At 46.1% G+C, this 15,334-nt stretch overlaps 1 protein-coding gene across 1 annotated transcript in view; it reads right to left on the bottom strand.

Annotated features, from left to right (window-relative positions):
* Nucleotides 1-898: 898 nt before the first annotated feature.
* LOC139228820 (probable E3 ubiquitin-protein ligase HERC1) overlaps nt 899-15,334 on the bottom strand; it is a 426,955-nt gene continuing 412,519 nt past the window's right edge. The window contains exon 71 of the mRNA XM_070860235.1: nt 899-2,163. Coding sequence (XP_070716336.1) covers nt 1,978-2,163 — 186 coding nt within the window. The 3' untranslated portion in view covers nt 899-1,977. The remainder of the gene's footprint in view (nt 2,164-15,334) is intronic.

The following is a 15,334-nucleotide window of genomic DNA, read 5'->3' on the forward strand; positions in this document are numbered from 1 at the left end:
CCCTGCGCTTAATTGCGTTATTGGTTCCTTCCAATCCATTGGCTAGGAAGTACTGGTCGAGGCGATCAGTGAAATCCTCCCAGTCTTCCCCTTCCATGAATCTCTCCAATATTCCAGCAGACATGGTTGCGTGAATGTTCGTATTTTTAACTCGTCGCCAAGTGTTAAGTATCGAATAACTCCACGAGGCGAAGTCCGGTGAGCTAGTTCAGGCATGACCTCACTCCAGTTTATTTATTCTCAGTGAGGATTCATCATGGCTGCCAACATTATATACACAGCTTGCACGTGTCTGCCAGTGACCATTAGGACTCCGACAGTCGCACCCTCTGGTGGCAGGTAAAACCCAGTTAACACACATAACATCCTATCCAACAAAATCACTGCAAAAGTAAGAAGAACATAAGTGCACTAACCTTTTCTTGCAGATCTTCATACTTACCGTTTAGGCAAGACCTGCCTCCATGCGGTGGTCTTTTCTGCCGCTGGAGCGGAGGACCGCCTGGACCAATCTCGGGAAAGAGCGGGCGGGAGGATTTTTGTTGGCGTTGGACGCTGGCACACACCAGCGGATGCTCCCCAGCGGTCTTCTCTCCCCACTGGCTTGGAGGGCCTCACCAAACTCGCTCGGAGGAGAGTGTGCCCAAAAAACAGGGAGAGCGCTGAGAAAACTCAGCGGCAGCCGGCGGTAAGTTCACCAAATTCAAGCTCTCAATTCCTTTTTAAAACTGAAGACTGTATTTAATCCGATTTTGCTGTTGGCAAGGTTTTAATTTTTGTAAGACTATAATGTTTCTTATAACTGAGCATTGTTGAAAAATTTCCTTTCATATTTTCTAAATGAAGGCACTTTTCTCTGTCAGTGGAAATGTTTTAATAATAAACAACAGAGATGAAGTTTGTAACAATGTTTTGCTGATTTATTTTCTCACTTTCACCTTTTAAATTTTTTAAGTCGATCACATGACATTTTGAAAGATTATGTTGTGGCTTTATCAGCTGCTAGGAATGTTGCCTGGGAGGTAATATGCAAATCAAATACTATTCCTTGATGTTCTGGAACTACTTATTTTTGAAATACATCCTTAGAGATCAGTAGCATTTTTTGACTGGTTATCGACAACAACTCTTGATTTCTTTTTTTAAAAAGTACTTTTAAAAGTACTTAAATTACTGTTCCTAACAAGGAGTTAAAGCAATGGTAAATCCCCTCTTGATATTGTATCAGCCAACTCTCCTTCATAATAATCATTACAGCTATTCAGAAATAAAATCTGTCTGAACAAAAAAATGTGCACATTTTTGCAATCTGCAAAGAACATTTAATCATTGAAAGGGATAAATAATCCTTTTTGTTCCCACTCAACTAGCTCTATGCAATATAATGAGTTAAATTCATGTGCTAAGATACATTTTTTTCTCTCAAATATTTAGTTATTGTTTCCTCAGTCACCACCAAGCATTGGCCACAGAAGAAAATGCTATGAATGTTGTTAGTGCACGCCAGATCCTTTATTGTTTAGTGTGGTATGGAAAATTATTTTAGTACCAAAGAATCGATTCACTTGTCAAGTTTTCATAATCAGGTTACTGGTTATTGTTTGGCAATCATCCACCCTGGTCCTGTACACAAGATGCTTAAATTAGGCAAAGTGCTGCACATAGTCACTGTACCACATGTACATGCTGTCTACAAAAAAATCATTTTACAATTTTACAGGATGTAGTTAATTCCTGATTTTAAGTAGTGCACAAAGTCAAACTAAACAATTTTCTTTAAAAAGTAACACTGGTGCATTTTTGGTGTAAAACTTGTAATGTAGCAAATGCTTATCCTGCAAAGTAGAAAAGATCAATTAAAAAAAATGTTCGGCTATGTGTAAGCTGCTTAGTTCTTTTTTTTCTTAATCTCCTGAGATTCCTTTAATTGAAAAATTGACTTTCAGGGGTTTATGGTGGTATTGAAGGTGGAAGCTCTCAGTATTCATTGTCCGAACCTTCTCCAGTGTCAGCATTCCTGGATAGCATGTAGTTGTCCATGTCAATCGATCTGCAGTTCTGAATGGCATATCGTAAACGTTCTGCCATCACCTGCTGGCTTGAGTAAGGTGGCAGCCGAAGCTGGAAGAAGCAAGTCTGGGCTGTAGGAAGTCCATCGACTGGCTGCACAACCAAATGAAAAATAAAATGTTAACAGCATACTAAAAACACGTGTATTATAAACAAAACATGAAACTGTAATGACCTCAATTGTTAATGTTAGGAGTTACTTTAGTGGAGGAGAAGAATGACAAGATTATAAGCGTGATTTTCCACTTCGGCTATTAATGTCACATGCACATTTGGGGGGACAAGAAAATTCAATAGGAATGAACTACCAGGTATTTTCAGAATAAGGAGCACTGGGTGTTCAAGAGGCTTATGCAGCTGAATGTGTGAATCTCATTTAGAGGTAACAAAGATACAATTAAGTTGGATTTCCATGTCTCGCATTTTGAGGATTGCATCTGAAATGCAATGTCAGCCCTATGAACCTGAATGAAACAGGTGCAGTTCCAACCTGACTTTATGGCCTTCAGAACCTAGGTAATTTAGTAATGACAGTTGTAGGTTTTTGGCTTTTTTAGGTTGGTTTCTTAGCCAGAGAATCTTTAGCAATTACTTCTCTTCCTACCCTGGCATCATTCTCTCCAGAGCCCTCCAAGGATCTATCCTTGGTCCCTTCACTTCCCCATCTTTATGCTTCCCCCTTGGTGATAGCAGCCGCAGACATGGACCACGACGACACCCAGCTATACCTCTTCAGTACTTTCGACCTCTTTTACTGGTTCTGTGTTATCAGCTTGCCTGTCGCGCATTCAGAATGCTCTCAACCTCTATTTGACACCAAGCAAAATCTTCAAACTCATATCCTTTCCATCAAAAAGACTATCTATTTAGATCTCTTAACATTACCTCCATCTATCCCTATCAGCCCACCTTCACTGAACCCTCAGTGTTTGTCATCTCTAGATAAACTATTCCAATGTACTCCTGGCCGAGCCTTCCATCCTCAACCCTTCGTAAACCTCATCTCATCTAAAACACTGCTGACCATATCATTATCCATACCAAGTCGTGCTCATCCACTGCACCTGTCCTTGCTAACCAACATTGGCTTCTGGTCCCCCACAACCTTAATTAAAATACTTATGTTTAAATCCCTTAATTAAAATACTTATGTTTAAATCCCTTCATGGCCTCGCCCACCCCTATCTCTGGAAGCTCCTCCAGCCCTTCAAATTCTACACCTTCACCGCACTCGTTTCTCTGACACTGGCCTCTCCTGCATCCCCCTCCTCCCTCTGCACTTTCAATTGCGTAAGCCCTAGGGTCTGGAATTCCTTCCCTAAAACTCTCTGCTTATCTAAAACCCTTTCCTCCGTTAAGAACCGCCTCAAAACCACTTCTCTGACCAAGCTTTTGGTCACCCTTCCTACTTGCTCCTTTTGATTATGCCTCTGTGAAATGCTTTGGGACGTTTCGCTACATTGGAAATGTAAATGGTGAGCAGGAAAGTAGATTTCAGGAGGGCATAGACTGGTGAAATGGGCAGACACATGGCAGATGCAACTTAATGCGGATAAATGTGAAGTGATGTACTTTGGGAGAAACAATATGAAGAAGCAATACAATCTAAATGGTACTTTTTTGAGGGGGTGCAAGAACAAAGGGACCTGGAGATGCACATTCACAAATCTATGAAGGTGGCAGGGCAAGTTGAGAAGGCGGTTAATTAAGCGTATGGGATATTTGGTTTTGTAATTAGGGGCATTGAATACAAAAACTGGAAAGTAATGCTAAATCGTTACAAATTTCTGGTTAGGCCTCAGCTGGAATATAGTGTACAATTCTAGGCACCACACTTTAGGAAGGATGTCGAGGTCCTGGAGAAGGTACAGAGGAGGTTTACTAGGATGATACAAGGGATGAGGAAGTGCAATTATGTGGAGAGATTGGAGAAGCTGGGATAGTTCTCCAGAGAGCAGAGATGGTTAAGGGAAGATCTCATAGATATATTCAAAATTGAGGGTTTTTGATAGAGCAAGTAGGGAAGAAACTATTTTCTCTGGTAAGTGTGTCGGTAACCAGAGATCACAGATTTAAAATAATTGGCAAAAGAACTGGAGGGGAAATGAGGAGAAATTTCATCACAGGGGGTTGTTAAGATCTGGAATGCACTACCTGAAAGGGTGGTGGAATCATATTCATTGGAACTTTTAAAAGGCAATTGGACATGTACTTAAGAGGACTAATTTGCAGGGTTATGGGGGAAGAAGCTGGGGTGTGGAACTAAATTGAACAGTTCTTTCAAAGAGCTGGCACAGGCGTGATGGGCAGAATGGTCTCCTTCTGTGCTGTAAGATTCTATTAAAGGCGCTATACAAATGAGGTGGGCTCGGCAGATCAGCGATTCCCCAGCCAATGTCATGTCTTCTGAAGTTGGACCTCAAAACCTTACCCATGAGTAGGATAGTTCTGTCCATGGTGGTGAAAAATCATTGCTGCCTTGAATTTCTATGACATTGGGTATATTGGGTGAAATCTGTTATAACATCCAGTCTGCAGTACACTGCTGTGTATATCAAGTCACTGATGCATTGTTTGCCAGGATGAAGAAGTTCATTTTTTACTGAAGGAAAGTGACCTGTACCAATAGCTTTTTCTAGAGTATCGGGGGTCCCGTGAGTGCAAGGCTTAGGTTCCTTTCACCGGGGCTATGGCATTTATTACTAGTAAGGGGTTCTATTCCAGCAATGTGTGCGACCATCAAAGCTACATCACGCAGATGGAAGCCAGGTACCCCTGGAAGATAACATGACATTTATTCGACAGCAGTTAACTTGACCCATCATTATTTAATTAATTTTTACACTAGATGAATGGATTCAGGGTGAACAGGGAGGCCCACTTGAACCATGGCTGATAACACCAGTGCAAAATCTACAAACTGAGGCAGACAGAAAATTATTACAAGAATACAAATAGAACACTGGTCGTCAGGCTGAAGCAGAAATTCCACTGTTTGAATAGAACTGATGATGTCCTAATTCACAACCTGAAAAGGTGACCAAACTGTACAGTATACATTACACGACCATCAGGAGAGGATGCAGCAGGTGCAAAAGGAGGGTCAGAAAAGTCTAAAAAACATCAAGAAAGAGCTGTCAATTGAGTGTTACCAGTTATGCTAGAGCTGCAAGAAGAAAGACAAGTCTATGTCTGTGCTACCCTTGTGGGGGAAGGAAGGACACACACACACACACACACATCTCAGCTTCCATTACCGAAAAAGCAGCTTCCACCAAAAGTCAGAGAGCTGCAGCTGAAGCTTAGACTGAAGTCATGCAAGGTCAACTTGCAACCTACAAGCTCAGACTGCTCTCATGCAAGCTCAGATTCTAAGAGGGCTTGACAGGGTAGATGCTGAGAGGATTTTGCCATTTAGGACTGAGATGAAGAGAATCTTCTTCACTCGGGTTGTGAATCTTTGGAATTCTCTACCCCAGAGGGTTGTAGATGCTGAGTCATTGAGTATATTCAAGGCTGAGAGAGATAGATTTTTGGACTGTAGGGGAATCAAGGGATATGGGGATCAGGCAGGAAAGTGAAGTTGAGGTCGAGGATCAGCCACAATCTTACTGAATGGCGGAACAGGCTCAAGGGGCCCTATGGCCTACTCCTGCTCCCATTTCTATGATCTTAGCTTGCTGCTATGCAAACTCAGACTGCTGTCATCATGGCTGTGAATACCAATGTCCAAATGGGCTTGGTGGCTTTCAGCATGTCACAGCAGTACAGCAATCTGACCTCAAACAGATTAGTAGAATTGCTGAGATGCCACCCCAGGAGAATGGCAGTGGCTCCATGGAGCAGGAGCCTGCTGCCCCCTCTCAGGATGATAGCATTCATCCTCCCACCCCTGCCACTCTGCCAGTGCCCTTGCTATTGCCTTTCACAGCCAGCCTAGACTGCTTCCACCCATGCCAAAATGGTGCATGCTGAAGCCAGACCTTCTAGACCCAAAGCTGCTCAGAGTCATCCTCCATGGCCATCTACAGTCTCCTCCACTGAAAGTCAGGAGCCTTCCACCAGCCATGCCACAGCACTGGGGTAGCAATGCAGAGGTGAACAGGCAAAGAAAGGCACACAGAAAACAGGCTCTAAGGGAATGCACAAAGGTGATTAGTTTACTTTTGCAATATGGCATGATTTAATTAATAAATTTGGTTTGGAATGTTTATTTTCTGGTGGCTTTTATTTTTGCATTGTTGCCAAGAGTACGATGTGATGGTCAGTGACAGAAGGAAGGTAAGGAGTGTGGAACTGTTAGTAAATGGGGAATTGGGGTTGCGGTTACTGTATTGCACTCGAATGAGCTCTTCAGATACAGCCCGGGCAGAAAGGGACTGTCTAGGTTGCCTCCTCCTTCTCCTCAGCTTAATTGCCTGATAGCCGGTGGCAAGGGCAGTCCCCTCATAATGGTAAGGTTGTGCAGCATACCAGCACGAATCTAGAGACCCACTCAGCTGACTACTACAGGGCTCCTCTCCCAGAGCGGTCCAGGGAGCGGAGTCGTTGCTTTAGCATGCCAATAATCTGCTCTGTCATTTTTTTTTTGAGCAGCATGGCTCTCATTGTATTCATGCTGTGCATATGTGCATGGGTTGCGAACGGGAGTCATGAGCTATATCGTCAGCGGATAACCCTTGTCGTCCAGTAGCCATCCTTTAGTTTGCCATGGTGGCTGAAATGCAGCTAGCAGAATGAAGGCATCATGACTGCTGCCAGGGTACCGGGTGTTGACCTGCAAGTGGACTTGCTTCCACTTTAAAAGAGAGTTCTTAGGTGACTGAACAGACCAATACAGGAACCACATTCTCTGTCACAGGTGGGACAGACAGTCGTTGAATGAAAGGGTGAGGAGTCTGGTTTGCTGCACGCTCCTTCCGCTGCCTGCGCCCATTTTCTGCATGTTCTCGGCAACGAGACTCGGGGTGCTCAGCGCCCTCCTGGATGCACCTCCTCCATTTAGGGTGGTCTTTGGTCATGGACTCCCAGGTGTCGGTGGGGATGTTGCATTTTATCAAGGAGGCTTTTAGGGTGTCCAGCGCCAGCCTGTTCATAGCCACGGTCACCTTCACGACCACTGGCAATGCAGTTCTTGCCCTGCTCTAAGGCTGGAGTTGTGGCTGCAGCAGTTGGCAGATTTCAGTGAGAATCTCTTTAGTAAAGCACAGACTTCTCGCATACTGTTCCTTGCTGAGATTCAGTCAGGAGAATTTCTCCCTGAACACCCATGGCAAATATGGCCTCCTGCTGAGAGCCCTTCTCCCCCTTCCTCTTCTAGCAGCTTGTCCTGCTCTGTGTGGCCTCTGTTCATTCAGTCATGCTCTATTCCAAGAGGAAGGCCTATTAGTGCACCCATGTCTGGGAGCAACTGGTTTGTGCAGAAGCGTTGAAGTCAGCAAAAAGTACTTCAGCACCTGCCAAGCCACTCCATGTAGACTACTGAAACTTCAAACAACTATGTAAAGCACTAAAAGCATGTAGAATTGTAGCATGAGCCAGAGGGAATCAACCAGCAACTAACTTGTTGTTAGCTGATGATCCATTTAAATAGCGCTGGGGGGGTGGTCCTTCCTGCTGCTTAATGCATATTCAGCTGTGTGAGCTCAAGAGGGAGCACTGGCTAGAGCGTTGACCTCCAAAATGGCAGCTTTGGCGTTAAATCAGCGTTGCACGCCGATTGACGTCAAGATCTGCCTGCTCTGCATACTTTCGTCAAACATTCACAGGGCGCGCACCAATGCCTGCACCAAGGTGGCATCCAGTGCGTTTCACATCACAAGTGTGCGTGCGTGCCATGGACATCATTTTGAAACTCAAAAGGTCACACTTAGTGCCAAAAAACAGGTATTACCAACCCGAATTTCTCGCCCATGGTCTCTTTATTTGTTACATTCCTGCAAGAATCCACTATCCTTAGGACCTTTGTGAAGGTGTATTCTATTATAGATGACGCTAGATGTGGCATGGAACATAGGAACAAGGGTTGCCCTTTGAGCCCCTTGAGCCTGTTCTGCCATTCAATGAGATCATGGCTGATCTGCGACCTAACTTCATATACCTTCTGGCTAATATCCCTTAATACCTTTGGTTAACAAAAACCTATCAATCTCTGATTTAAAATTAACAATTGATCGAGCATCAATTGTCATTTGAGAGAGTTCCAAACTTCTTCACCTTTTGGGAGAGAAATTTGGTTAGATAACGCCTCTCGTGAGGGGCGCTACAGGGTCGTTAATGGGTTTGAAGCCGTGAGTGCCGGCATTAGTGCCACTCGGCAATTTCAGTGTGCTGGTACCTACAGTGTTGAGGAGTATCGCCCGGGAGCGTAGCACCGGTATCAACATGGAAGCAAAATTTGTTCTGCGCTGCACCCGTAGTGACACTGTCAGTAAAAGCTGTCCCGCGACACTAAGGGAAGGAATGACTGCATGAGGTAAGCGTAATTGATTTTTTTTTGCGATGTAACATTATTTGGAATGTTTTTTGTTCAGTTTTTTTTGTCGCAGGGAGGCCTCTCTTAGGGGCTATGAAGCCAGCCCTTTAGCACGGGATATTCAGTTGTGCACCTGGTCTAGCGCTCTAAGAGATGTATGGAACACTTCCCTTAGCGCTTCACTCCACTGTCAGGGTACAAAAACTACATTTTGTTTTTCCCGTCACTAAAAATATTCCAGTGCTAAATTTAGTGACCCTCTGACATTTGTGCCTTAGGAACCCTCCAACCAAATTTCTAGCCTGTGTGTGTAGAGGTGTTTCCTAATTTCACTCCCGAAAGGTCTGGCTCTAATATTTAGACAATGCCCCTTAATCCTAGACTCCCCAACCAGTGAAAATAGTTTCTCTCTATCTACCCTATCTGTTCCCATAATATCTTGAACACTTTGATCAGATAACCCCTTAACCTTCTAAATTCTGGGGAATACAACCATAATTTGTGTAATCTCTTTTTGTAACTTAACCATCGGAGTCCGGGTATCATTCTGATAAAACTACGCTGCACTCCCTCCAAGGCCAATATATCCTTCCTAAGGTGCGGTGCCCAGAACTGGTCATAGTACTCTAAGTGTGGTCTAACTAGGATTTTGTATAGCTGTAGCATAACCTCTCCCCCCTTGTATTCTAGTCCTCTAGATATAAAGGCCAGCATTCTATTAGCCTTTTTGATTATTTTCTGTACCTCTTCATGATATTTTAATGATCTATGTACCTAATCCCCAAGTCTCTTTGGTCCTCCATTGTTTTGAGCTTTGCACCATTTAGAAAATACCTGTTCTATCCTTTTTTGGTCCGTAATGGATGACCTCATATTTACCTACATTGAAATCCATTTGCCACAGTTTTGCCCATTTACTTAATCTGTCAATATCCCTTTGTAATTTTATGCTTCCATCAAAACTGCCTACAATGCCACTTATCTTTGTGTCATGGGCAAATTTGGATATATGGTTTCCTATGTCATCATCTGAGTCATTAATAAATATTGTGAATAGTTGAGGCCTCAACACAGATCTTTGCAGTAGTCACATCCTACCAATTAGAGTACCTATCCATTTTCTCTCCTGCCCAGCCAATTTCCTAACCAGGTCAATAATTTGCTCTCAATTCTGTGGGCTTCTACCTTAGTTAACAGTCTCTTATCAAATGTCTTCTGGAAGTCCATATAAATAACATCCATAGACATTGCCTTGTCCACTAGTCACCTCATCAAAAAATTCATGCAGGTTTGTCAGGCATGACCTATGTTTCACAAATCCATGTTGGCTCTTTCTGACTAGCTGAAAATGTTCGAAGTGTTCAGTTACCCTATCCTTAATTATACCCCGAGCAATCTCCCGACAACAGATGTTAGGCTAACTGGTCCGTAATTCCCCAATTTCCTTCTCTCGCCATTCTTAAATAGTGGAGTGACATGTACAATTTTCCAATCTAAAGAAACAGTTTCTGAACTGAGAGAACTTTGGAAGTTTATAGTTAGGGGTAGTGTGCTGACATGGATTGAGAACTGGTTGTCAGACAGGAAGCTAAGAGTAGGAGTAAATGGGGACTTTTCAGAATGGCAGGCAGTGACTAGTGGGGTACCGCAAGGTTCTGTGCTGGGGCCCCAGCTGTTTACACTGTATATTAATGATTTAGACAAGGGGATTAAATGTAGTATCTCCAAATTTGCGGATGACACTAAGTTGGGTGGCAGTGTGAGCTGCGAGGAGGATGCTATGAGGCTGCAGAGCGACTTGGATAGGTTAGGTGAGTGGAAAAATGCATGGCAGATGAAGTATAATGTGGATAAATGTGAGGTTATCCACTTTGGTGGTAAAAACAGAGAGACAGACTATTATCTGAATGGTGACAGATTAGGAAAAGGGGAGGTGCAAAGAGACCTGGGTGTCATGGTACATCAGTCATTGAAGGTTGGCATGCAGGTACAGCAGGCGGTTAAGAAAGCAAATGGCATGTTGGCCTTCATAGCGAGGGGATTTGAGTACAGGGGCAGGGAGGTGTTGCTACAGTTGTACAGGGCCTTGGTGAGGCCACACCTGGAGTATTGTGTACAGTTTTGGTCTCCTAACCTGAGGAAGGACATTCTTGCTATTGAGGGAGTGCAGCGAAGGTTCACCAGATTGATTCCCGGGATGGCGGGACTGACCTATCAAGAAAGACTGGATCAACTGGGCTTGTATTCACTGGAGTTCAGAAGAATGAGAGGGGACCTCATAGAAATGTTTAAAATTCTGACCGGGTTAGACAGGTTAGATGCAGGAAGAATGTTCCCAATGTTGGGGAAGTCCAGAACCAGGGGACACAGTCTAAGGATAAGGGGTAAGCCATTTAGGACCGAGATGAGGAGGAATTTCTTCACCCAGAGAGTGGTGAACCTGTGGAATTCTCTACCACAGAAAGTTGTTGAGGCCAATTCACTAAATATATTCAAAAAGGAGTTAGATGGAGTCCTTACTACTAGGGGAATCAAGGGGTATGGTGAGAAAGCAGGAATGGGGTACTGAAGTTGCATGTTCAGCCATGAACTCATTGAATGGCGGTGCAGGCTAGAAGGGCCGAATGGCCTACTCCTGTACCTATTTTCTATGTTTCTATGCAATGTGCTCACCTACTTCCTTTAAATCCCTGGGATGGAAACCATCTGGTCCTGGGGATTTTTCACTCTTTAGTGCCATTATTTTCTTCATTACTGTTATTTAATTACGTTAATTTTATTCAGTCCCTGTCCCTGATTTAATATTAGTTTCCTTGGGATTTATGGCAGGCTATCTATCCTCTTCCACTACTGTAAATACTGACACAAAGTAATTAATCAACATGCCCGCCATTTCCTTATCACTGACAGTATCACCTCTTTCAGTTTTAAGGGCCCAACATTGCTCTTAACTATCCTCTTTTTCCTAATATAATTGTAAAAAATTTTTGGCTGGAGTTTCGGTTGTCTATCGCCTCAGTTAGCAGCCAAAGGGGCATATTAATGCGAGCGTAACAGCTTACCGACCGGGCGCGCAGCTTTTGGTGCCCCGACGGAAAATTCAAGAGAAATTTACTGGGGGCGCAAACGCTAGCGACTGGCTGCTATCAGTCCGATCATGACATCAGTCCTAGTGTAACGCCCACGCTTGCGCCCCGCACGCTAAATTAGATGCGGCCGTCTCATTTAGCGACCGCCAATAATCACGTCTGAAAAATCTGTCGGTTATAGCCTTCCAGTCGTTAACTTGTGGCTACTTAAAGGGTTGAGGAAGCGCTTCCCTCAGAGGTCACAGTCAGCGCAATGTTTACACACAGCATGGTACGTGAGGCTCTGAGTTTGCAGCGGCAGACATAACAGTTCAACTTGAGAAAAAGTTATTTAGAGAACTTTAATGGATGCATTGCTATGCTGCCAGCGTCGCATTCTACATGCTCTAGTAAGGCGGCGTTAAGAGAGAAAGGCTGTTGGCCATGTCAGCGGCCGAATGAGGAGAGCCATTAGAAGTCGGAGCAAGAGGCCTTACCCCCCCACAGCTTTACTGGCGGCGATGCTCATACTTGGACCTGTTCGAGGAGCAGTGCATCCAAAGGCTGCGCTTCTGAAAGGAGGTAGTTACAGAGGTATGCCATCTCCTGCAGGCAGACCTGCAGCCTCACATTGGCACCAGGACTGCTCTGCCCGTCGCAGTGAAGGTCACAATGGCATTCACCTTCTATGCCTCTGGCTCCTTTCAGCCTGCATCAGGGGACGTATGCAGTGTCCCACAATTCACATCACATCGCTGCTCCACGACATCACACAGGCTCTCTGCACATGCAGAATGAACTTCATTAACTTCCCAATGACCAGGGAGAAACAGCATGAGCGCGCATGTGGGTTTGCCAGGATAGCCGGTTTCCCGAGGGTGCAAGCAGCAGTTGACTGCACGCACTTGGCCTTGCGAGCACCATTACAGAATGCAGAGGTCTTCAGAGACAGAAAGGGATACCATTCTCTAAATGTGCAGCTGGTGTGCGACCACATGCAGCGCATCCTCGCAGTCAATGCTCGCTATCCTGGAAGCGCACATGATGCGTTTATCCTCCGGGAGAGCACTGTGCCTCGACTGTTTTAGCCACCACGGGAAGACCAAGGCTGGCTGCTCGGGGACAAGGGAAACGGCCTGGCCACCTGGCTAATGATCCCCCTCCGCAACCCCACCACATAGAGCCGGAGGAATGCTACAATGAGAGCAATGCCGCCACCGGAACATCATAGAGCAAACAAGAGGGCTGCTGAAGCAGCAATTCCGATGCCTGGACTGCTCTGGAAGCAGCCTTCAATACTCCCCTCAACAGGTCTCACTATTCATTGTGGTGTGCTGCATGCTGCACAACTTGACCATCATGAGGGCCCAGGCCTTGCCACTGGGAATCCCAGGCCCACCTTAGGAGGAGGGGGGGAGGAGGAGGAGGAGGAGGGAGAGGAACAGGAGCCTGGCGACACCCCGGATGTCCAGCAAGACGACGAGAACCAGCAGCAGCCACGGATTAGGCAGCGTGCCAATGTTGGTGGCACCAGGGCTATTCAGCGGCAGCTCATAAGAGATCAGTTTGCTTAAATGGAGGGAGCTGAGGGATGCAGCTAATAATGACCGCGCATTGTGCCACAATAATGCAACATCTCTGTCACAAGTCCACAGTCATACACCAGAGGCTGAAGGAGATGGTCAAAGTAACAGTTTATTTTTCAAATATACCTCAAACAACCCTAAAAACCCCTCACCCTCAAATAAAACAAAATGGAGCACCCGCCCCTTACACAAAAGATGATAATACTGCATAACATAGGTACAGGGGTGCCAGACCCTCAAATAAAACAAAATGGAGCACCCGCCCCTTCAATGAACACAAAAGATTAGGATACTGCATAACATATGCACAGAGGTCCCATGGGGACACCTTTCCTCAGTGGGTCTTGCACTGGCATTTCCCACCCCTCTGCCTCACCCCAGTCCCACGCCTACTGCTCCTCCTCAACGTGGCCTCAGTGCCTGCAGTAAGGCCACTTGAGGGCTGCTTTGTGTCTGTGGGAGACAGAACAGACGGCCTACGATGATGCCCTGGACTAGCTGGGAGCATGGAAGGCTCGACTGCTGACTGCACCACCTCAGGATTGGCAGCAACAGTGTCAGACGGCTGGGGTGCAGGCCGTTGTGGGTGCAGCAGCGGACTGGCAGTGGCGGGAGCCGAAATGCTGTCAGCGTGAGGAAGGATAGCAGCTTCCATTTCCAGCGGCACACTGTCACTCCTCCGGGATGTTGCCAGAGCATCAGGAGCAATATGTGCAACCACAGATTGCTGACCTGCTGCAGCACCGTTTGTTCCCTGTCCGACTGTGGGGTGACATCACATGCTTGAAACGCTATATTCTGAGATCGCAGGCCAGCAACCAGTGTCTGCATAACATCACGAAGACCTTGTGTGGCTTCGGCATGTGATGTCATGGTTGCTGCCATGTCAACCAAGGCACACACTATCACCTCTATGACCCCACTGTCACTTGTTGAGCCCACGTCCCGGTTTAGCCGGGCAAGGATGGACTCAGTGGGCTGCTGAGAGGCATGGGCAATGCTTGAGGTGACCTCCGCCACACTCACAGCAAGTGCATCCACGCTCTGTGGCACCCTTCTCAATACACCCATAATCTCACATTGCATCTGCATGGACTCCCTGGACATAGCCTCCCAATCCAGGTCTTCATCTGCCCAACTCTAAGCAGGACTCCTGGGCCGACTTGCTCTCCGGAGAGCTGGGCCCCGAGCTTCCCCTCGCACTGCGCGTTGTTGCATGCCACTGGGGCCAGGAACACCAAGATCTGGGAACCCCATGAGCGTCTGGATCTGAGAATCCCAGGAACATAGGCTCCTCCACCGAGCTGATCTCCCCACTCGCTGGCACGGAGGATAGGTCCCTCTCTGTGGCCATACATGTCTCCACGTCCTCCTCATCCTTCTCTTCGTGTGATGACGGCGGCTGATAGGCGGGCTGTGGCTCATCTGGCTCAGCATCTGTAAGCACAAAGCAACACAAGTATGGATAGCAGTTGGGGAGGGGACAGGAAGACAAGAAGGAGGGGGCATCGTTATTTTGGACCTACATGTTGTAAGGCATGTGGGCTCAAGGCTCTCACAGAAAACAAACATCTCATTCACAAACTGTCACTGTCGAGCACCTGCCTCGCCGGTTGCCACCGGCCCGACTGGTGCACCTATGTGGGCGGACATTTGCTCCTCGATGGCTGTAAGGTCCTGGAGATCTGGCTCCCTGCCTCCTGCTCTGGCCTGTTGTGGGTGAGTTTGGCCTGCAATGACCAAAAGAAGTTGTTGTCAGTGGGTCTGTAGCTACTTGTGTGCCACATGTGTCTGCAGCAAGTGACTCGCTACTAATGTTGCAGGATGTGAATCAGCCCGAGTGACAGCGCTCGGTGGATGTGCCAAAGGTGGGATTTGGGGACAAAGAGCTATGAGTAAGTATGAGGCTGAAGGTCTGTGACCACATATGAGGAGTTAAAAGGTGTTGGTGGGAGTCCTCAGGATGAGTTGGGAGCTCGAAGGTGAGAGACTTGGATGGGCAGGGCATGTCTGGTGAGGCGATAGAGAGCTTTTAGGGTGTCTTCTGCAACGAGGAGCATGGCCTGGTACACATAGAGAAGGGGTGGGCAGTGTAAAGCCTTTATATGATGCAAGACAGTGAGGCTCGGTTAATT

The sequence above is a fragment of the Pristiophorus japonicus genome, chromosome 2 (genome assembly GCF_044704955.1).
Source record: "Pristiophorus japonicus isolate sPriJap1 chromosome 2, sPriJap1.hap1, whole genome shotgun sequence".
Taxonomy (NCBI): domain Eukaryota; kingdom Metazoa; phylum Chordata; class Chondrichthyes; family Pristiophoridae; genus Pristiophorus; species Pristiophorus japonicus.